Consider the following 24,950-nt stretch of genomic DNA (forward strand, 5'->3'; position numbering starts at 1 on the left):
GAAAGACAGAGAAACATAGATGTGGGAGAAACATCGATTGGTTGCCTCCTGGACAAGCCCTGACCAAGGCTCGGGCTGGGGAGGAGCCTACACCCAAGGTGTGCCCTTGACCAGAATAGAACCTGGGACCCTTTGGTCTGCAGGCCGATGCTCTATCCACTGAGCCACACCCGCTAGGGCTAATTGAACCTTTCAAAAAACAAAGTTGAAAGTTTTTGTAGCATAAAAGAAATACAAATGTTCTTAAACTTTTTTTTAGAGAAACACATTAAAAGTGTCTCTGAATGTTCTATGCTTATATAATTAAAAAATAATTTATGGAAGCAAAATATTACTTTAAAGGGCAAATTTTTTTGAGTTTATTGTTGACATAATCTGAAGTATCAATCTTTAAAAATTCTACTCATACAATTGCGGTCAGTATCTACAAAATAAGTTGTCTTATTTTTCTCTTCAAATACAAGCAATAGACAATTTTATGACGCTGGAAGATGAAGCACTTCTTGAAGTAGTACAGGGAAGTACGTAGATTCAGTAGTGTTTTATTTTGAGAGGAAAATCTTGACTAAGATTTAAATTGACTTCATCTTCAGCCAGAGAATACTGAAATGGCGATTTTATGTTATTATGAGTGAACGATTCTTAATTAGCTTGGTTTAGGTTCCACAGACTGCATATTTTAAAATGTGTATATTTTTTCACCACAGATGTGTGTGGGGGATGCCAAACTTTAGAGCAATGGAGTTGATGCCTTTGGTGATCTTGGCTAAAAAAATGAAAAGTGAGAATAACTATATATGGAAGTATGTACACATCATTATTATTATTATTTTTAAAATGTGTGTGGCTGGGAAATCAATGGTAGAGAGCACAGCAAAGGAAAGGAAACTTTGCAAAATCTCCCTCTCCTTTGTCTTCTGTGTTAAGACATTTTACATATACTTCAAGCTTTTAGTTTCCTCCCTGTCGTTCTTCCTCTATTTTTTAAACAGCACGGATAATTTCACTGACTTAGCTGACAAGAGCATGGGGAATGTAAGATGACTCTGATGCAGTTCTGGATGGATTACAAACATCTATGACTGCATCCAGAACCTTGCTTGAGCTTGGGGGTGATGTCACCAAGGAGTGTATGAATGGCATCTGACAAAATATATTCAGGAGGTTTGTCTGTGACTTCAAAGGATTTTCTGAGGATAAGGAGGTTGCAAAAATATAAAAGTTTAAAAAGAAAATAAGTAAATAAAAAAATTTTAAATAGAAAAAAGCATATAGAATAAGGATATAAAGAAAATATTTTTATACAGCTGTACAATGTGTTTGTGTTTTAAACTAAGTGTTATCAAAATAGTCAAACCCTGGCTGGTGTGGCTCGATTGGGCGTCATTCCATGCACCAAAAGGTTGCTGGGTCAATTCTCTGTCAGGGCACTTGTTAGGGTTGTGAGCTTGATCCTGGTGGGGGATGTGCGGGCGGAAGCTTATCAATATTTCTCTCGCATTGATGTTTCTATCTCTCCCTCTCTCTTCCTTTCTAAAAGAAATCAACAAAAACATATTGTTTAAAAATCCTCAAAGAGGCAATCATGATTTGTGCATTAAAAAATATTTAATAGAGTATATAACTTGTCAAAAGTGACAATGTGATTTTCTAGTATGTATATTTTAATTGGATCCATTGTGTGAAATTAAATGCTAAAAATGAACTTTAAAGGTGGAATATTAGACCAAATAGTTTTGTTAACACTTGGCACATTTATTCTTTCTATTTTATAGCTTTTCTCTATGTAACAATCCTCATCATCATGTTTATAGAGTTGTGAATGAGACAGATTTAGAAATTTCATTTTCCTTTTTTAAACTTATAATTACCTGATATTTTTGATTATTTTAGAAAAACCACAATGATTAATTTTAGAAGCAGTTTTTAAGAATTGTTAAAAATGACACTGCATTGTAGAAAGTTTTTGGAAAGATACATAAAGTTGGCAGTGGTTACCTTTAGGAGAGAAAGATTGGATAGAAGGTACTACCTTACATCCTTCTGTATTGGTACTTTCTACTTTATATCTATTCTCTGTATCATGTAAATTTTTTTAATAGTCATCTTAAAAAATAGTTATAGTTGATAGCACAGGACATCTACAGATCTACAGGCTGTGTTTATGACTGTAGCTTTCCTTGTCCTGTTTTAAAAGTATATAATACTAGAGGCCTGGTGCATGAAATTCGTGCATGGCTGGGGTCCCTAGGCCTAGCCAGCTATTAGGGCCTATTGGGGCCGTCTCGCCCAGTCCTGATCTTCAGCCAGCTGCCAGAGCTGCCAGCTGCTGGCCAGAGCCTGGGGGCCTGCTGGCTGCCGGACGGGGCTGAAGGGATTGGGGGAGGGACCGTGAGAGATTTGCCCTCCTGGGGGAGGGACCAGGGGAGGTTGGCTGGCTGTGGGAGGTTGGCTGTGGTCAGTGTGTAGCATAGCAACTGGTCGACCAGTCGTTCGCTAAGCGTAACGGTCGCTTAGGCTTTTATATATATACTAGAGGCCCGTTGCAGGAAGATTCCTGCAAGAATAGGGCTTCCTGCGGCCAGAGTGAAGCAGAAAAGGGAGTCAAGCGGGTTTTGCTCCCGCTTCCGCCGCCCCGCTTGCTTCCATCCCGCCTCCGCCTCCAGCTTGTTTCCCTCCCGTCTCTGCCGTCCCGCTTGCTTCTCTGCAGCTTCACTCCCTTCTGCAGCACTTGGCTTCCTTCCACGTTGTCTTCAGTCTTCGCTTTCCACCTGCGTATGCAAAGTAACCGCCATCTTTGTTGGGTTAATTTACTCATCTGATTGGCTGGTGGGTGTAGTGGAGTGACACCAGTTTGCATGTTTCTCTTTTATTAGTGTAGACTAAAGGCCTGGTGCACGAATTCATGCACCAGTGGGTTCCCTTGGCCTGGCCTGTGGGATTGGGTCGAAACTGGCTCTCCGACATCCCCTGAGGGGTCCCGAATTGTGAGAAGGCGCAGGCCAGGCCCAGGGACCCCACTGGTACATGATTGGGGCCAGGGAGGGATGCGGGAGGCTGGCCAGCTGGGGAGGGACTGCAGGAGGGTTCCAGGGAGTCTCCAGCCTATCTCACTCAGTTCCAATCACCTGGATCCAGCAGCAAGCTAACCTATAGGTCAGAGCATCTGCCCTCTGGCCGTCAGTGCACATCCCCCCTGGTAGTCAGTGCACATCATAGCAACTGGTCAATCTGTTGACTGTCTGCCCTCTGGTGGTCAGTGCACATCATAGTGAGCGGTTGAGTGGCCTTAGCATATCATTAATAGCATATTATGCTTTGATTGGTTGAATGGCTGACTGGACAACTGGACACTTAGCATATTAGGCTTTTATTATATAGGATAGATTGCCTTGACTGGTTTTTCAGTGGTTAGAGCATTGGCCCATGGACCAAAGGGTTGTTGGTTCGATTCCCAGTCAAGTGCACATATCTTGTTTGCTTGTTCAATCCCCATCTGGGTCGGGACATGTGGGAGAGGCAACCAATCAATGTCTCTCTTTCTCTCTCCTCCTACTCCCCCTCCCCCACTCTGTCTGAACAATGGAAACAATATCCTTGAGTGATGATTTAAAAAAAAAGGTATATAATATTTACTTCTTCCTTTTATTTACCTAATAAATTTAGCTGTCGTTCCTTGTTTTTATTACATTTCTTTATTCTCACTGAAATACCATTTCATTTCAGAAATCAGTATGATTTTCAGAAAATTGTTTAGAGGCCCTTTGGGACTAGTAGAAGATTTATTTGCAAATCATGACCTAATAAAAATGAGGTTGCAAACTGTATGTGGATTTGGCTTTTTATTCTCTACTGCCATTATAAAGGAAATTTAGCTGTGTGACCTTCAGCATGTTCCTTAATTTCTGAATCTTTTTTTCCTCTTTATTTAGTTCGACATTCATTTTTATAAGATTACCTCCCAGGACTTTTCCAAATATCTTATTTTACAATTCCATACTCATTTCAACTCAGAAGATGGAATTCATGAATTCTTAAAGTAGTGTTAAGGCCAAATTTCTTGTTAAATGATATCTACATAACCATTAGAATAAACTTTAATAAAGTGCATTTGTAGTCTGAGTTGTCTTTTTTTTTTTAAAATATATTCTATTGATTTTTTACAGAGAGGAAGGGAGAGAGATAGAGAGCTAGAAACACCGATGAGAGAGAAACATCGATCAGCTGCCTCCTGCACATCTCCCACCAGGGATGTGCCCGCAACCCCAGTACATGCCCTTGACCGGAATTGAACCCGGGACCTTTCAGTCTGCAGGCTGACGCCCTATCCACTGAGCCAAACTGGTCTCGGCCTGAGTTGTCTTATAAATGAGTTCTAATATAGTGCTGCATAATGTCAGTCATATGCATATATAAAATCTTAGTCATGGGGTGGGATTTTGAAATGAATATTTCCAATAAGACATAGTAACTTTCTTTGTATGTGTGTTTGTGTGTGTGTGTGTATTTTTAAGGCAAATTGACATTTTAATTTTTATTCTTGATCATGGTATCTCCCCTGCCAGGTAAGTATTTAATTTTTATTCTTAATACTAGAGAATGAGTCTTTTCTTTGTTTAGAACCTGAAAGGAAATGATGTCTCATGCCAACTGTATCTCCAAAGATAATTATACAGTGAGATATCAATCAAATTAATTAAACTATGACAACTTCTTTCACTAACTTTCCTTTTGTTGGTGAAATTATGGCCGTGAGGAAAATGGTTATGATCCACACCCTGATATTGTACTGAAATGTGAGGTCTCTATTGTGAACCTACGTTAAACATTAAACTGTTGTTGCCTTAATTAGAAAATCTCCTTAGGTTACTGGCCTTTTGAAAAACAGGTGAACAAAAAGTGAAATGTGTTTTTAAATTTAAACTTTACTGATGCAAAGGGGGCGGGTTTATAAAAGACTTCATTATCTCTGTAGTTTTCTGAATGAACTAGATTGAAAGGGTCAATGTGAAAAAGAAATGCAATTCTGGAATTTTGTTTATTAGTAAAATGAGTTGTAGTGTAAGCAGGGTGCAGGAGTCCTTTTGCTGGCCTGTGTTTAATATACACAAAGCCTGGGTAGCTGCATGCTAGGAAAGCTTTTCTGTGTCCTTGCCATCTTCGTCTTTAATGTATCCAGGCAGCTGAGGAGATATCCCCTAAAGAGGCAGAACTCCCCCATCCCCTCTCTTCTCCTGTCTTAAAAAAAACAAACCTATATACTGGGCCATTCAATGGCCTTGCATTGACCAGAAAGACAAAGAGCGCTTTCATACTCAGGGTTAAGCCATAGCCAGCGTGCTCGGCCTTTGTCAGGGCTCGCACTAGCTCCTTCTCTTTCACCACCCCCAGTCTCATTGTTCATACTTTGCAGCAGCAACAGGATCTTTTTTAGAATTTTACCTCCTTACCTAAAAACAAACAGTTGCAAAAGAACATTCCAAGTTTTTTTAATGAAAAGTGAAAAGAAGCTTACTTTCTTCTTGTGTTTTTTGATAAAGTAAGTATGCCCTGTTACATCTAAGTGCCATAGTGCAAGACCTGATCTTGTTGAAATTATTTGTCATTTAAAAAGTAAAGTAAAAATGAACTTTATTTCCTTCTCTTATGGCTGTATCCCATCTAACTCATTGTTGGTGATATCCATAATGAAAACAGACAAGATTCTTTTCACCAGTGTCAAATGGTTTTTAAATTATTCTATGTTTTTGTGTTACTAGATAATATAAAGTGGAGCATTTAGACAGTTATGTGGATTATTCAAAGAATGCCTTTTGCCTCACTTAACAGACAAAAGTTAATAGTGTTGGCCTTTGTCCTATATGTTGCTTATATAGAAATAAACCATCAAGCTAAATAAGCAAAAGTTATTTTTAAAAACATGCTATATTTACATATGTAAACTATCATAGCTGGACTGTATTTTAAAATTTTTAAAAATTTTCACTACTCAAGAGTTCTGTGTGTTTTTTTTTACACAGTTGATTTATCTTGTAATGAAATATTTTATGCATATAGAAATTCTAGAGAATAACATAACCAACACTACTGCACATACCACCCACCTTTGTTGTATTTGTATTCTTTTTTTAAAAAAAATTATTATATTTTATTGATTTTTTTACAGAGAGGAAGGGAGAAGGATAGAGAGTTAGAAACATCGATGAGAGTGAAACATCGATCAGCTGCCTCCTGTACACCCCCTACTGGGTATGTGCCTGCAAACACAGTACATGCCCTTGACCGGAATCGAACCTGGGACCCTTGAGTCCACAAGCCGATGCTCTATCCACTGAGCCAAACGGGTTAGGACTGTATTTGTATTTTTTAAAAATATATTTTATTGATCCTCCACAGAGAGGAAGGGAGAGGGACAGAGAGTCAGAAACATCTATGAGAGAGAAACATTGATCAGCTGCCTCCCGCACACCTCCCGCTAGGGATGTGCCCGCAACCAAGGCACATGCCCCGACTGGAATCGAACCCGGGACCCTTCAGTCTGCAGGCCGATGCTTTATCCACTGAGCCAAACCAGTCAGGGCTGTATTTGTATTCTTAAGAGAGATTTGGAGGGCCCTAAAAGTCTTTATCTGTGTCTTGTGAAAGTTTATGATTTTTTTATTCCATCATCTGTTACAAGTTTTCCTCCTAGACTAGTCATTTGTTAAGGTAAACCTATTGTGCCACACAGTGCATTATCCTTGACACTACACAGAGTCTCCTGGAAAGTATTTGTGATTTTAAGTTCTATTTAATAACCTCAGTATTAAACAAGTATATACAATCATGTGCTGAATTTCAGCCAATGATAGATCACATATATGGCGGTGGCCCTGGAGGATTATAATGGAGATGAAAAATTCCTATCATCTGGTGATATTGTAGTCCTCACAAGGCTGTAGTGCAGTGCATTACTCACATGTTTGTGGTGTAAACAAACCTGCTGTACTACTAGTCATAGAAAAGTATAGCACATACAGTTTGTACAGTACATAATATTTAATGATAATAAATGTTATTGATGTATATATTTACTACACTGTACTATTTACTGTTATTTTAAAGCAGGGGTGGGAGATGGCCAGCCTGCGGGCTCTATAAGACTGCAAAATCATTTGGTCTGGCCCTGCCAAGGCATTAGGGGTGAGTTAATTAGATATTTGACCAAATATAGCAGGCTAATTTTTAAGTTGATAATTTTGTATGGTCTGCAAATGATGTTATAAATATCCAAATGGCCCCTGAAAGAAAAACGATTCCCCACCTGTTTTAGAGTGTACTTTTTCTACTTAGAAAAAGAAGTTTGTTGCAAAACAGTATGCTGTGTATGCCATCAGCAGCCTCACACACATTGTATTTACTGCGCCTCTTTTTAAAAAACTCTATATATCTATTTCTGAAAGTAAGAAAGCTTATAGAATAAGGATATAAAGAAAATATTTTTTGTATAGCAGTACAATGTGTTTGTGTTTTAAGCTAAGTGTTATCAAAAGAGTCAAGTCTTGGCTGGTGTGGTTTGGCTGGGCGTTGTCCCATGCACAAAAAGGTTGTTGGTTTCAATTCCTGGTCAGGGCACATACATGGGTTTTGGGCTAGATTCCCAGTGGGGATGTGTAAGAAGCAGGAGGCAGCCGGTTGATGTTCCACTCTCACATAGTTGTTTTTCTCTCTCTCCCTCTCCCTTCTGCTCTCTTTCCCTCTCTCCGTCTCGCTTAAAATCAATAAAAATTATTTAAAATAATTTGAAAAGTGGAAAGGAAGAACAAAGTTGAAGGTAACATGCTACCTGATAAACTATACTACAAGGCTATAGGAACAAATTGATGGTCACCAGATAAAACTATTTTTATTAAGTCAAAAGTTTCAAAAATTTTTAAAGCTTATGAAGTAAAAATATGTTAAATTAAGGTTTATTATTGAAAAGTGATATTTTAAAAAATAAGTTTAGTGTACCCTAAATGTACAGAGTTTATAAAGTCTGCAGTAGTATCTAGTAATGTCCTAGGTCTTCACACTCACTTACCTCTTACTTACTGACTTTACAAAGCAACTCCCAGTCCTGCAAGCTCCATTCATGGTAAGTGCCCTCCACAGGCATACCATTTTAAAAACATTTTAAAATGTATTTTTACTGTACCTTTCCCATGTGTGGTTATGTTTAGATACACAAATACTTAACCATTGTATTATGGTTGTAGTATAATAACACACTATTGAGATTTGTAGCCTAAAAGCAGTAGGTTATACCACATAGCCTAGGTGTGTAGGCTATACCTTCTAAGTTTGTCTAAGTGCACGATGGTGTTCACATAATGATGAAATCGCCGAATGGCACATTTCCCCCTGTCATTAAGTGGCACATGACTGCACTAAATTTTTATTTTATTATTTATTTATTTAAAAAATATATTCTTACTGATTTTAGAGAGAGAGAGGAAGTGAGAAGGAGAGAGAAATAGAAACATCGATGAGAGAGAAATACTGATTGGCTGCCTCCTGCACCCCCTCCCCCCACTGGGGATTGAACCCACAACCCAGGAATGTGCCCTGAGCTGGAATCGAACCGGCGACTTCTAGGTGTATGGGGTGATGCTCAGCCAACTGAGCCACACTGGCCAGGGCTACTAAATTTTTAGATGCTAAAACTCCATTGTCATATATTGTAAGAAGAGAATATAACATACAACATGGTGAAAATTTATTTATAGTTATTATATAAGTTAGTATATAAATATGTGATTGAAATATGAGGGAAATTTTCTGTTATTTTGTCATTGGTTCAGCTGCTTTTGGTACCTTATTTGACCTTTATACTAAAAAGATAAATTTCACTTAGAGGTCTTAATATTAGCAGTCATTTATTGTACTCCAGTGTAAAATACTGGGTTAAATGCCTTAAATAAATTCTTTAAACTGTATATCAACTTCAAAGTAGGTGCTATTATTGTCCTTATTTTATAGGTGAAGAAACATGTTTAGAGATGTTAAATGTAACTCCCCCAGAAATTGCACAGGTAGTAAGTGGAAGAACTGGAATGCTAAAATCAAATTTGTACTCTAGATTGGTGATGTGAATAAACTGTCTCTGGAGTTTAATGTTTTCTAGAACTGTTATAATAAGCCTCTTTAACAGTGCAAAATTGATCTGTTTCAGTTTAAGTCTTCTGGCCTTCAAGCTGAAGTATTTTCAAGTTTTTTGAAACGTAGGTGTTGGCTGGAATTATTGGTTCTAGTAAATAGATTAAAGGACTTGGTTGGGGTGTGTTGGATTCAACTTGAGCCCTTGGACTGTATTGGTGTCACTGGCTCAGTTTGTCATAGTTGCTGTGCGCATTTCAGACAGAGGCGTCATGAGGTGGGTGCTTAGCTACTTAAACCTGAAACTAAAGAAAAGGAAAAAAAGGGTTGGAAAAAAGGAAGATAAGGAGTTTTTATTTTTTCTAATGGTTTTAACTACACTGATGAGCCTTGTTGGATGGGCCTGAGTGTAAGATTCTAAGAATGAAGTGAAGGAGAATTAATTACATGACTGTGAGTTGAGGCCCAGATGGAATGGCTACAGTGGGGAAATAGTACAGAAGGCTGCTCTTGCTACATTAATTTTTGAATTTTACTAAACATGGGTTAAAGGAATGTAACCCATAATACAGACTAGTTTGTTCTTTTTTCAGAAAGCACATTAATGAATAATTATATATCATTTTTCAAATGCATAGTAGTTCTCTGTCAGTGTGAATGAAAAGCTCTTTGGATTTTTTTCATGACCTCATTTGATGACCCTTTTTCCATTAATTTAACATAAGTACATTTATGAGATTCTCTGGTACCCGTATTTGGAGCACTGTGCTGCTGGTCTGTTTACCTGTATTTGCTCTGTACTAGGAATATTCTAGATTTTGGCAATGAAAATTCTAATCCTGGCATCAGGGTTCCTGTGAGAGAGCATGGCTTTCTTAGGGTAGCATACCATTTAGAGGCAGAGATCAGAACTATTTTAATAATTGTTCTAAGACATTTTATGCCTTTTTCACTTTATTGACATTTTCACTGATGGTGCAGAATCAATGGTGGGTCAAACTGCTGGTACCTTAGCATGAATTAAGTACCAAACTATATTAGTAATGAATGTGTTATTCACCAATCTGCATCCTTTAAAAAAAAAAAAAAGCACCAGTTTCACTTAAATATCTTTTTTTTTTTTAAATTCTTTTTTTTTTAAATATATTTTATTGATTTTTCACAGAGAGGAAGGGAGAGAGATAGAGAGTCAGAAACATCGATGAGAGAGGAACATCGATCAGCTGCCTCCTGCACATCTCCCACTGGGGATGTGCCCACAACCCAGGCACATGCCCTTGACCGGAATCGAACCTGGGACCCTTCAGTACGCAGGCCGACGCTCTATCCACTGAGCCAAACCGGTTCTGGCCACTTAAATATCTTTGAAACAGTAAAAATTACTCATTTAATTAAAACTTGACCCTTGTGTATACACCTTTCTATATTCTGTGCGATGGAATGGGAGGCTCACGTAAAGCACTTCTATTCAGTAATTGTTCAGTAATGGTTTTAATGGAAACCACTTGTATGAGTTTCTTACAGAACTAATGGCATTTTATTTATTTAATACATTTTAATTGATTTCCGAGAGGAAGAGAGAGGGAGAGATAGGAACATTAATAATGAGTGAGAATCATTAATCGGGTGCCTCCTGCACATCTCATACTGGGGATCGAGCTCACAACCCGGGCATATGTCCTGACCAGGTTCGTAGGTCAGTGCTCAACCACTGAGCCATGCCAGCTGGGCAGAACTAGTGGCTTTTTAAAAAAATGTAACACCAGCCCTGACTGGTTTGTTTGGCTCAGTAGATTGAGAATCAGCCCGAGGACTGAAGGGTTGAAGGTTTGATTCTAGTCAAGGGCATGTACTTTGGTTGCAGGCTCCATCCCTGGCCCCCAGTCCCCTGTCAGGGTGAGTGCAGAAGGCAGCCAATTGATGTGGCTCTCTCACATCAATGCTTCTCTCTCTGTGTCTATCCCCCTCCATTCTACTCTCTCTAAAAATCTATGGAAAAATCCTTGGGCGGGGATTCACAACAACATGCCCTAACTGGGAATCGAACCCACAGCCTTTTGGTCTATGGGACAATGCTCCAAGCAACTGAGTCACCCGCCAGGGTAGAAATAAATTTTAATAGAGAACCGGGTTTTAGATTGAACTCAGGCTTTATAGTTTTAGTAAAAGGTGAAAGATTTATGCGATCTGAAGAGAAACCAGAGTATATATAGTTTTAGAACTGTATACAAGCTGAATTTCAACTTTTACTGGTATATAATTAACATTTTTGAGGCCTGTCATATATTTAGAATTGTATGCAACTTTTATTTTTTTCCCAATAAATGAAGAAACCATATGTGTAACATTCTTAATTAGTTATAGCTAGTAACTCTTGAGCATCATCTAGAGCAGCGGTTCTCAACATGTGGGTCGCGACCCCTTTGGGGGGGTCGAACGACCCTTTCACAGGGGTCGCCTAAGACCAGTGGTTCTCAACCTTCCTAATGCAGTGACCCTTTAATACAGTTCCTCATATTGTGGTGACCCCCAATTTCATTGTTACAAATTGAACATAATTAAAGCATAGTGATTAATTACAAAAACAATATGTAATTATATATGTGTTTTCCGATGGTCTTAGGCGACCCCTGTGAAAGGGCCGTTCGACCCCCTAAAGGGGTCGCGACCCGCAGGTTGAGAACCGCTGCTCTAATAAGTTCTTTGGAGGTGGCTCTGGGTGTGTGTGGGGGGGAGCAGTGAGATGAACTTGTAGAATACTTTGCAGTTTTTTTATTGGTTGTGAATTTGTAAGTAGATGGAGTGACGAAAATGTTTCTAGTGTACTTTGATATTAAGAATGATGAGTATAGAAGGAAGAGAATTATGTTTTCTAAGTGGTGATGGTTGGTATTTTATATTGCCATTGGTATTCGTCAGATCATATTCTTCAGGGGAAATTAGATTTACTCAAACACTAGGTGGGGGGTGCTTTGGAGATAGGTAGTACTAATAAAAGGTATTGATTTTTCCCCATCAGCCTCCTCGATAGTTGGCATGGTGGGAACAAGTATTTTCAGTAACCTGACTTTTGGCATGTGGCAGTTGGGTGAATTAATTTGGCTAACGGCACTAGTTGGTCTGATGTAAATAAGAAAAACAGTTTCCTCTGTTGGACACTTTTCCATGTAATCTACTTTGAGGTGAAAACTGTTAAGTTAATCTGAGAAGCTGCTCACCTTGGGGAGAACAGTTAAATCAGAATTAAGAAGTTTCTTAGCAGAGAGAAATTCTGTGTATAAATTCACTGAAGTGGCAAAGATCAATCACTATCTTTTAGAATTTTGTCAGATATGGAACAGATTGCATTTTTGTGTTTTTTATTATTCAGTTGTAAGAAATCTTTGTATATTCTGCATACAAGTCCCAGACATGATTCGTAAATATTTCCCCCCATTCTGTGACTTGTTTTCTTTGCTTTCTTAATGGTTTGGTGTCTTTTGATGCACAAAAGTTTTTAACTTTGTTGAAGTACACTTTATCTTTTTGTTGTTGTTGCTGTTGCTTTTGATGACAAATTTAACAATCTCTTGCTAAATTTGAGATTATGCAGATTTATCCTATTTACTACTAAAAATTTACAGTTTTAGCCTCTACCTTTAGGTCTTTGATCCATTTTGAGTTAATTTTTGTAAGACATATCCCTAATGGGTCAGAACTGATAATATTAAAGGGATTATAACTATTTCCAAAGCAACTGTATTTTAAATAGTGCTTCTTTTGAAAAGTCATGTATAGTATCTTTGTGAAATAAGGTATAGTTTTGAAATTCTGCCCTTATTTTTGTTATACATTTTCCTTTTTCATTATCAAAAACTATGTAGAAAGGAGGAGAAAGTGGAGAAGGCATAAATTGACTGACATTACTATATTGCCCTAAAGCTTAAATAAGACATACTGCAGAAAAATATATTTTTCATTCATTTGTTTTCATTTCCTGAAATCAGTTGCCTGTGTCTTCTCTAAAGCAGTATGCGCAGTGGGTTTGTACTTTCACTTTCCCTTTTACAAAGGCAGTGATAACTTGAGGCTGTCACTTTAAGAATATTGCTTATGCTGAGCTTTGGGATAATAGCTTTTCTTGTAGTGGAGTGGGGCAAAGTTTAGGAACATTCAGCTGGGAGTTGTAAATGGAGCATAAGTGTTTCAGCGAGTTGGAGGAAGATTACTCTTAACTTTCACTACTTGCTCTCTAACTTGTCAAAATCTACCTTTTGAGGAGCTCCTGACTACGAGTCAAACCCAAGGTCAGTTATGATTGTCATTGATCTAAAACTCTCCTCAGGAGAGTTTATCATTCATAAAATTTCAGTAAACATCTGTGCCTAAAAAATAAAAATTGGTCCCTTCTTTCCTTTATGGTATAATTAGGAAACATTCAGATCATTATGTAATCTCCCCAGAGAGCCTGGATTTCTTTGATGAAATTTGGTTGCTGAAATTTTTTTATCAGCCTAATTGACATTTAATGTGTAGAGTATATAGTGAGCACTTAAATAATCCATTTAAAGTCTGTTGTACTTTAATTTTCTTTAAACTTCAAGTTTTATTTAATTCTGAAAGTTGTCTTGTTAATATTTTTTAGAAAAAGTGTGTAGAATTAGAATTTTTTTTGCATTCATATTTCTAATTAGTCTTAATTCAGTTATTACATACTATCTGTCTAATCTTGTTAATGATTTTCCTTATATTTCCTAATGATATGTAATTCAGCAATTTGAACCAGAAGTGTCAAGTGGTTGTGCTACTGTAGTTCAGTCATGAGGTTTTAGAAATAAAAATTTGTTCTGGAGCACAGCACATGCATATTACACTGCTCATTGATTGAATTCTAAGTGGTGCTGTGAGAAGCTGTTTGTTACCCTGAGCTCAAAGGGAAATAAGTGTCCAATGATGTATGCTTGAGATACAGAGGTTGGTGAGAGCTGGTAATAAGCTTAAGGGTGGGCAGAATTAGGAGGAAGTATGCTATAGTCTAAGAACTCTACATGCATGTAATTTCTTTGAATTGACCTGTTTTTGGAGAAAATGCCTAGCAGTGCCTATTTCATACTGATTTGTGTGGGTTTTTTAAGTAGAAATGGTGATTACCAGCCAAGTTGCAAATGACTAAAATATTGTTATTTTGAAATTAATGTATAATTCACATATCATATAATTTACACTATTCAATTGTATAATTCAGTGATTTTATCATACTTATGAAGATGTGCAGCCATAACCACTAAGATTAAAGGGAGAAAATTGCTCTGTAAAGTAAGCTTGTTTTCTTTGCATTACCGTCCCCATCTGTAATAGTGTGTAGTCATTTGCCATTATGAAGATGATTCAACTTGGGCCAAGAATTTGGGACTTTTCAGTTTTAGACACTCCATTGACTCTTTTATGAGATGAAATACTAATTTAGTTTTATCCTATAGATAAGGGCAACTATATTTTGATCAGGTTTTTGTTTTTTTTTACATGTAGTATTTCTGCCCTTGTACCCACTGATGTAGTAGAAGAGCACGGTCTTTAGAATACAGGGAGACCTGGCCTGGTACTTAGCCTTGTTAACTTGGGTAACTTACTTCATCTTGCTGAACCGCATTTTACCAGAGTACTGTAACATGTTCAGTAAAGATAACCTGGTTGGTTATGTTGTAGTACGCTTAAGATTCACATCTTCTAACTTCTATTTTTAGTTTTCTTTTTATAGGACCGTGTTTTTGTTTTAAAATAATTATTTTTATCCAAATGTTCTTTCAAGAAACAATTCATTTATCAGTCCCACACAATATTCTGTTGGTCGTTTTCAGAGAGTGAAGCAAATGAAATCAATGTTCTTTATCTGTTGCCAAGGAAAAAGAATGTTTGTTAACTGGACTGTTGGCGAAATACATGATTGTCTCTTTAGAAATCTTACAATTAAATATTGTTTGCCAATAAAGTAACTAATAGTAATCTGAAGCCCTAATCTTCTCTTAAGTGGTGTGGTTCACCTTTTGGGCCATAGTACTAATAACTCATTTGTGAGAGAGCTTTAGCTAGAAAAAGCAATAGCAGTTGGCTTTGCAGAAGAAAGAATGGCCTCATATTTTTCATTATTCATGTGACCACCATGAAGAACTATAATTCAAAGGAAGTTTTATTTCAGCCAAGGGTAATCTTATTTTTGAAATAATTGACAAGTACTTGTATCCTGAAACTTGTTAGGCTTATGTTTCTACATTGCAAACATATATAGTTTGGATGAAGCAGTTTATTAATGACCTGCTTTAGCTTTGTTATTTCTCATTGTGGCATTTAAATCACTTCTTCATGCATGGAGGATGATGGCAGTGCATTGAACTGTTGTCTGAGGTGGCTAGTTTAAAGAACTGTCAAGAGACTGTTATAGGGTTATTAATTTTGAATGACGAAAACACAGGATTTCATTTTTTTTTGTTTTTTCTCTCACCTCAGTAAACTGTTGCTATTTAGATATAAAGAATTTCACTTTTAATGATTCTTTCCGACTTCTGCAACTTGTGATCATTCATATAAAATTATCTGCAGCTGTCACTCTATCTTTCAAACTTCTTTAATTGAATTAGAAAGGAACATAGTATGAGAAGTATTAATTAGTTACAATGAAGGAAGGATTCTCTCATTTTGGGTTTACTACATTTACATAGTCGTTCATTTAAAAATGCATTGAAATTAGTATGTAAATTTATTATTTTTTTGTTAAAATATATTTTATTGATTTTTTACAGAAAAAGGAAGGGAGAGGGATAGAGAGTTAGAAACATCCATGAGAGAGAAACATCGATCAGCTGCTTCCTGCACACCCCTGCAACCAAGGTACATGCCCTTGACCGGAATCGAACCTGGGACTCTTCAGTACACAGGCCGACGCTCTAGCCACTGAGCCAAACTGGTCAGGGCAATAATTTATATTTATTGTAGAAAAAGCGCATTATACAGTTACGTAATCCTACCATCCAGAGATAATTGCTGTTAATCTTTTGGTGCTGGTCTTTTGGTTGTCATTCTTAAAGAGGTAAAAAAATCACCTTATCAGATAGAAGAACCTATTACATTTTTCAAATTTCTGAGCTAAATAAAATGATAGTCTTTTGTCTTTTAACAGAATGTCTTGACAACATGCTGACACATTTTAAACTAAACTATGATGGAGAGCCTCTTTTTAAAAATGGTGGGTGGATATGAGGGAAAATACCAGCTAAAATAGAAAAACAAGGAAACTGTGGTATTCTCTATTCCTGTGTAGTTAGCAAAAAGACTGGGCCTTTGTCAGCAATTTCCAGGTTGATGAATTAGTCTTATCTTTCTGAATATCCTGCTTATATTTCCTTAGTCTCTTTCTATGGAAAGGAAAGGTGGTAGATTTTCATCATAGGCCTAAAGTTTGGAGGCTTGTTGTGTAATTGTTTTTGTTTTGAGTTTCCATGGAATGTTTTATCATGGGAATCACTTTTGGAGAGATTGATCTAATTACATTAGGATATTTGAAATACTTTGTTTTCCAGTTTCTGGGGGAATCAAGTGTATGACCCCTGGGTGACAAAGCTTGGGTCATTGACAGCATTTGGTGGTGGTAATTTTCTCTTACTGCTAACGCGTCCACTGTTGAGCTCTCTTACCCTTAACTCGCTCTGTAGAATCCCCAGAGGACCTGGGCCGCAGCCCCTGGAGGACCGGATCTTCGCCCCCGCGGTCTCGGCCGTGTACAGCGCGGTGAGTGAGTCACAGCTGGTCATATTGTGTATCTGTTTCTCCACGCGAGCCTTTGACACTACAGGCAATGCTTGTTTGATAGACGTGTGATAGATTTTTTGGCAAAAGGTTCAATAAAATCCCAAGTAGAATTAGATGTATATAATTTAATGCAGTAAATAGGCCTTTTCCCCATTGACTTAATTTAAGAAGTGGTGAAACAAAAATGAAAGATAGATTGGCTTGTATATCTGTCTTCTTTGTAAAAAAAAAAAATATATATATTTTTTGATTTCAGAGAGGATGGGAGAGGGAGAGAGAGAGACAGAAACATCAATGATGAGAGAGAATCATTGATTAACTGCCTCCTGTACTTCCTCCACTGGGGATCCAGTCAGCATCTCCTGTTAGGGAATCAAGCTGTGACCTCCCGGTTCATAGATCATCTCTCTTCTTTTTTTTCTTTCATAAATATTTGCCTTTGGCCTTGTATTGTGATTTCTCTTAGGACACTTTGAGGTTTAATTTTCTTTTTGGGTATCTTTTCTTAAAATTAAAGTTACTTTTTTAACAAAATTTTTTTATTTTACTTTTTTCCCTCTCTACATGTAAAAATACAGAAAGTTTTGAAAAGAACATTGGGAGGAGATTTAATTTTTTATGTCAAATGATTGGTTCAGATTCATAAATAAAGGGATTTAAAAGTTAGAGGATGAAGTTAATAAAATTAGAAGCAGATTTCAGCTATCTAACAGTGAGCCTAAGAGAATTTAGAGGAGAATTGGGGAGGTAGACATATCTTTTAAATATTTTAGTTCATTATACTGCTTATTCCTAGGAATATGACAGGGTGCTTTATAGAAACTCATAGTGTAGTGAGGAAGATGAGTAAATAAATAATTATAATCTTAAGGTTATATGATAAAGCAATAATTCTTACCCCTGTGGGTTATGAATTATTTTTAGAATTTGAAAATAGTTACAATGCTTTCTCCTCAAAAACAGAACATGTACCCAGTATTTACAATAAAATTTTAGAATTTCACAGATATCCATCAGGTTAAGAATCTGATTAGATATGTGAATGTGCTATTATATGGTAAAAGAAGAAGTCACTTTGTTTTGGAAGTGACACTAAGCTGGAAGGGATAGAACTCTATGCTTAACTGCTCACCTAAATAATGTTTGCATATATTAATTTTTCTCAACAAAATCCCATTCCTCGCCCACTATTCATTTCTATAAATAGTACCACATTCTCTCTGTTGCTCAGTCCAAGATCCATGACATCACCCTTTGGTCTTCGTTCTCTCACATCCCACACCCAAGATATCATATTCTACTTTCAAAATATAGATCAAATCCATTACTCATCTCTTTTGCTGCTACCACTGTAGAGCAAGCCATTATCTTTTGCCTGTATTATTACAATAATTTTCTTCACTGGTCTCCTTGCTTCCACTTTACCAACACAAATACCCACCCTAAACATAGTCTGCTCTTTCTATAGTAGCTACTTCCTTTTAAAAGGAAATTCAGATCTACTGCTCTTAAGTTTCCAATGGCTTTCTGCCACACCTAGATTAAAATCCAGAATATTTACCATGGTCTATAACGCTCCACCTACTTCTTGGATTTCTGTCTCTAACCTTCCTGTATTCTAGCCACTCTCACTTTCTTGCAGTTCTAAGACCACATTAACCATGTTGCTATCTCTGGGACTTTGCACTGCTCTTCTTTGTACTGGAAATGCTCTTTCTCTAGAAATCTGCAAGGCTCACTTCCTTACTTTTTAGGTTTCTACTTAAATGCTACTTTCCCAGAGAACCCTAGTTAAAGTAGAATGTCCAGTCATTTTCCATCTCTTTTTTCTGCCTCATTTTCATCAAGGCAATTATTACCACCCACTAAGATAAAGCCTATATATTTTTTCCTATCATTTCTAGCTCACACAAAGGTAAGCTCTATGAGGACTGAAGGTTTGAATTGCTCACTGTGTTACCAACACCTAGAATAATGCTTGACACACATTAAAAACTTAAGAAATACCTGTCAAATGTTGAATGAATATTAAATTCTAATAATAATGTACAACCAATTATTATTTAAGAAATGTTTCAAATAGCATAGATAAAGCTAATATTATAAAGTGAAAAAATTAGAATAAAATAGCTTATACAGAACTTAAAACACAGAAAAAAATAACACCGATAAGCCCTGGCAGAGCAGCTCAGTTGTTTAGAGAGTCATCCCAGTATGCCAAGATTTAGGGTTTGGTCCCTGGTCAGGGCAGATACAAGATCAAACAATGAATGTTTGAGTGGAGCATGAATTCTTCTCTCTGTCTCTCACTCTCTTTCTCTCTAATTAATAAATACATAAAAATCCTGAAATATGATAGTCTTCATTTTTTGATCAGTTGTTTTCATTTTTAGTAATTTAAGTGTTCTGCTGCACCTTTACAATATTGTATACTTTAACTGAATGTAGGACAGTGGTTGACCAGGTGTTTTGACATTCTTAGTTCCCCTTTTTCTCAGTCCCGAGATTATATATTGACTAGAGGCCCAGTACACAAAATTCCTGCACAGGTGGGGTCCCTAGGTCTGGCCGGGGATGAGGGCCGATCGGGGCTGGGCCAATTTGGGCCTGCCAGCTGGGGGGAAGGACAAGGTGGGAGGGATCCCAGGAGGTTGGCCACTGGCTCCAGGAGGGAGCCAGCCCTCGGCCCCCCTGGGAAAGGGGCCATGTCCGCTACCACCCACCCCTGGTTCCTCATTGCAGTCTGGGGCCTGGGCGATCAGGGCCTGCTGGCCAGGGGACAGGACCATGGGATGTTGGCTGGCGAGGGGAGGTTGGCTGTGGGAGTGCACTTACCACTCAGGGCAGCTCCTGTGTTGAGTATCTGCCCCCTGGTGGTCACTGCACGTCATAGCAACCAGTCGTTTGTTTATATTGGTCGCTTAGGCATATATATATATATATATATATCATTATTCCTCTAGGGCAGTGGTTCTCAACCTTCCTAATGCTGCGACCCTTTAAAACAATTCCTCATGTTGTGGTGACCCCCAACCATAAAATTATTTTCGTTGCTACTTCATAACTGTAATTTTGCTACTGTTGTGAATCGTAATGTAAATATCTGATATGCAGGATGTATTTTCATTGTTACAAATTGAACATAATTAAAGCATAGTGATTAATCACAAAAACAATATGTAATTATATATGTGTTTTCTGATGGTCTTAGACGACCCCTGTGAAAGGGTCATTTGACCCCCAAAGGGTTCGCGACCCACAGGTTGAGAACCGCTGCTCTAGGGTCTGGGTCCATTAGTATCACTTCTGTGTCATAAAATAAAGGCTAACGCTCAATTCACCTCCTCCTGCCTTAGCATATGTTGTCCATATGTTACTTTAATTGAATTGGTTAAATTCTTTGAAAGGCAAATACACCTCCTGGCTAGTTGTAAAAAATTACGCAAGTAAGATTTTACTTATGCCTGAATTGTGGCTTTATGCCCTTGTGTTGGCCATTTTAGGTAGGTTCTCTGATGATACTCGAAGTATCAAAAGTAGGACTCACCTTTTATAAAGTTTTCATGTTACATCTTTTTATTTATTTACTTATTTTAGCCTGGTTTATATAAGTTTCTCCTTGGATCATTTATCAGAGGTGAGTAAGATACTTTTGTCATTATCCCTCATCTTATATAATAAAAGGCTAATATGCAAATTGACCGAACCACGGAATGACGGTTCCTATGACGCACACTGACCACCCGGGGGCAGACACTCAATGCAGGAGCTGCCCCCTGGTGGTCAGTGAGATCCCACGGGGGGAAGGGTACTGCTCAGCCAGAAGCCGGGCTCATGGCTGGCGAGCATAGCAGCAGTGATGAGATCCTCTCCTGCCTCCATTGCTGGGGGGAGGTAAGGAGTGAGGGGTCCCAGACTGCAAGAGCCCTGGACTGCGAGAGGGATGTCTGACTGCCAGCTGTCCCATGAGGGGTCCTGGACTGCGAGAGGGTGCAGGCTGGGCTGAGGAACTCCCCCCCCAGCCCCCAGTGCACGAATTTCATGCACTGGGCCTCTAGTCCTATATAATAAAAGGGTAATATGCAAATTGACCCTAATGGCGGAAAGACCAGAATGACTGCTCAACCAGTCATTATGAGGTGCACTGACCACCTCTCAGTCCCTTTCCCTGGCTGGCAGGCTCCAATTGCCCACTGGCGAACTGGGAACCGGGGGTGGGTGGCAGGGGACGTGGGTGGCGCTAGGCCAAGGTCCCCGGCCCACCAGTCGCCCACACACAGAGGGCAACCCACAGTGGGGGGTGGGGCCGGTGAGTGGGTGGAATGACCGACTTCTGGGTTCCTCCCCCCGTCCAGCAGGCTTCAATCACCTGATGGCGAATGGGGAACTGGGGGTGGGTGGGTGGGGGGGGGGGTGGAGCCAGCTGCATGCAGCTCGGGAAGATGGCCCTGATTGCGGGCCAGGCCTAGGGACCATACCCGTGCACGAATTTCGTGTGCTGGGCTCTCATTAACCATAATTGTATTAGAGTGATTGATCATATGAACAAAAAATTAATAAAGCCAATATTTTTTTAAACTCTATTAACACATTTCATACCGCTCAGGAGTTTTCTCGTGTTTCGCGCGCCATCTGTTAAGGACCGCTCACGAGTGTTCTCGTTTTTCACGCCCGTGGAAAAAGGAGCGAATCTAGATACTTATGTAAATTTTGTTTGGTCCCTCTTCATAGAGGAAAATGTTTTACGCAGTACCATACGTTAAAAAAGTACTAGGAACTTTGTTTAATCGTTTAATTGTTTTTGTAAATAAAAATGTTATAATTATTGAAAAACAACACCTAAACTGCATTATGATGATTTAAATAACGTGCAGTTTGCCCAAAAACGTGCGGTTCCTGGCGTATGTCTTAGAGATTTCTATACGGTACGCAATGTGTTAAGGGCAGTACCTGTATATTATTTGGTAGAGAGGAAATGGCAGAATTAAAGAGGTATGAGCTAATTTGAAATTTTTTCATTGGTAACTTTTGGCATGCTTCTGAAAAATGGACTATGAAATTTTTGTGTTTTTTAAAAAATATATATATTTTATTGATTTTTCCACAGAGAGGAAGGGAGAGGGACAGAGAGTTAGAACATTGATGAGAGAGAAACATCAATCAGCCACCTCCTGCACACTCCCCACTGGGGATGTGCCCACAACCAAGGTACATGCCCTTGACCGGAAGCGAACCTGGGACCCTTCAGTTCGCAGGCCAACGCTCTATCCACTTAGCCAAACCCGCTAGGGCTGGACTATGAAATTTTACCATGTTGTATATTTTTGTATCAAATATTTTATTTAGAGAAATTAGATTTTATGACCCAGTATTTTTAATGTAATTGCAGAGATAAACTTAATAAAATTTTTTAACAAAAATTTTTCTGAAACAATGACTTTACTACAAGAAGCAGCAGTCTATATTCTGGGGGATTGGAAGAAGTGTACTGTTAACTTATGAAAAATTTCTATAAATAGATTATTTAATTTGAATATATTACTCCTTAATGATGTAGCATTTCATGATCCTTTTTTTTTTTTAATATATTTTATTGATTTTTTACAGAGAGGAAGGGAGAGAGATAGAGAGTTAAAAACATCGATGATAGAGAAACATCGATCAGCTGCCTCCTGCACATCTCCTACTGGGGATATACCCGCAACCCAGGTACATGCCCTTGACCGGAATCGAACCTGGGACCTTTCAATCTGTAGGCCGAGGCTCTATCCACTGAGCCAAACCGGTTTCGGCTCATGATCCCTTTTAGCTAGCTTATGCTAGCTTATGCTTTATAAAGTCTTGATTCTGTCATCGTATAGTTTTAGGTCATCTAATTAGAAAATCACACTTTATGTCTTTTGCCAAGTCCCGATAAGCATTGAGCACGTCAACATGTCATTGAAGACCCCTGCACAGAGACAGAATTTAGCATGAGTTGATCCACACTCCTTAGGTAATGGTGTCCAGCTAGATGTAAATCTACTTAATTGTCCTATAATCCAGCAGAGAATAACAATCTATTCCCCTCCCCCAATGGTAAATAACACCAATTGAACTGATGATTTGTTTGTTTATACTTTGTTTTGAAAGATATACAATACATACTGTACCTTTGATTTAAGTATACCTAAAGTTCTATTTAAAGTGTAAAATTTAACATATATATATCCATGAAAACCTTCACTGCAATTGAGCAAATTAACATTTGCATCATTCCAAAAAAGTTTCCTCATATCTCTTTGTAATCTTCCTTTTCCATCTTTACCCACCATTGTTCTGCTTTCTGTCATTACAGATGCATTTATAATGTCTAGACTTTTATAAAAAAGTTATAATAGGAAACAGAATCATGCAGTAGGTACTTATTTTGAGATTTATTCATGGTGTTGTATATATCAGTAGTTAGTTCCTGGAAGAAAAAGTAAATTTTTCTTTTTTGGTTTGTTAATCCTCACCCAATGATATTTTTTCCCATTGATTTTGTAAGAGAAAGTGGAAAGTAGGGAGGGAGGGGAAGAGGAGAGAGAGTTAAAAAACACACATTGATGTGAGAGAGACATATCAATTGGTTGTCGCCTTGCTGCACCCTCCCAACTGGGACCAGGAATCCAACCCTTTGGTGCTCAGGCTGTCACTCTAACCACATAGCAACACTGGCCAGGAGACTATATATTATTTTTACTCCCTAACAATACAGTTTTGTTTTCATGAAACAGTATAAATTATAATGCTTGTACAATTTGGTAGTTTTTTAATACAACATTGTATTGTAAATAATTTTCCATGTTGTTACATAACATTTTATAAGCATTATGTTAATAGTTTAAGTAGCATGCTAAAGAGGTGAACCTTAATTTATGTAGTAAATTTACAAACCTAGTGTTTGGTTCAAAGATTCCCTCTTATTTTCTATTTTAAATAGCTGCTATATACATATGCAACAATCACTATTTGAAGCATTTCACTTGTACAAATTCATCTAATCCTTGTAACAAGGTATGGAGTGTAAGTATAATTATATCCCCTTTATTAGTTGGGAAAACAGACACAGAGGTAGAGTATCTTGCCTAGCTAGTAAGTGTAGACAGAGACTGGATTTGAACTCAGGTGTATCTTTAACATTTATTGAGTGATTTACTATGTCCCAGGTACTGTACTAAGTGCGGTACATGCCTTATATTGCTTCATCGTATGACACCTTCATATACAAATAAGGAAATGGGGAGTAGAGACGTTAAGTAATTTGAATACAGGTTTATCTGATTTACAGCTCGTGAAATACTACATTTCACTTCCTGTGTGGGAAGCTGCTTTCTTTTTGTTGAACACTCACAAATAAGGTCAAAACAATACTCAACAATTTGGGGATTAAGACCCTTGATCATCTGATGAAAACTGTGGAACTACTTTGTAGAACAATGAACATAGAAACAATATCGTGTTTTGTTAGTGCAGTTAGATTCCTTGCTCTACTCTAGACCAAGTTTCCCTTTGCAAGTATGCTGTGTTTCATTCTGGTCCTAATTTTTAGTATAAATAGCCTAATTGTTACTTTATATTATGTGTTAAATAGACAGATACCTTATGAAGATTTTACCTACCCTCCATTTTGAAGTACCATTTTTAGCACTTAATTGCATATTTATATGTTATACTAGAGGCCCAGTGCACGAATTCGTGCACAGATGGGGTCCGGCCAGCCTGCCCCAATGGAGGCCCATTGGAGGTGGGGTCAGCGGGGCAGGGGGGTGCTGTGGGAGGGCTCCAGGGTGTGTCCAGCCCATCTCACTCAGTCCGATCAGCTGGACCCCAGCAGCAAGCTAACTTACCAAGTGGAGGACCTGCCACTGATGGTCAGTGCACGTCATAGCCAGTGGTTGAACACCCTTAGCATATCCTTACTATATTATGCTTTGATTGGTTGAATGGACAACCGGACACTTAGCATATTAGGCTTTTATTATATAGGATATTTTTTAGCATATAATCTTCATTAAATATTGTAGGTT

At 38.0% G+C, this 24,950-nt stretch overlaps 1 protein-coding gene across 3 annotated transcripts in view; it reads left to right on the forward strand.

Annotated features, from left to right (window-relative positions):
• Positions 1 to 24,950, forward strand: part of EIF4G3 (eukaryotic translation initiation factor 4 gamma 3) — a 284,695-nt gene that overhangs the window by 42,662 nt on the left and 217,083 nt on the right. For all 3 annotated transcript variants that reach the window (XM_081086926.1, XM_081086927.1, XM_081086925.1), the window contains exon 2: positions 16,803 to 16,878. In XM_081086926.1, coding sequence (XP_080943052.1) covers positions 16,803 to 16,878 — 76 coding nt within the window. The remainder of the gene's footprint in view (positions 1 to 16,802; positions 16,879 to 24,950) is intronic.

This window comes from Myotis nattereri (assembly GCF_964212035.1).
Source record: "Myotis nattereri genome assembly, chromosome: 3".
Lineage (NCBI taxonomy): Eukaryota > Metazoa > Chordata > Mammalia > Chiroptera > Vespertilionidae > Myotis > Myotis nattereri.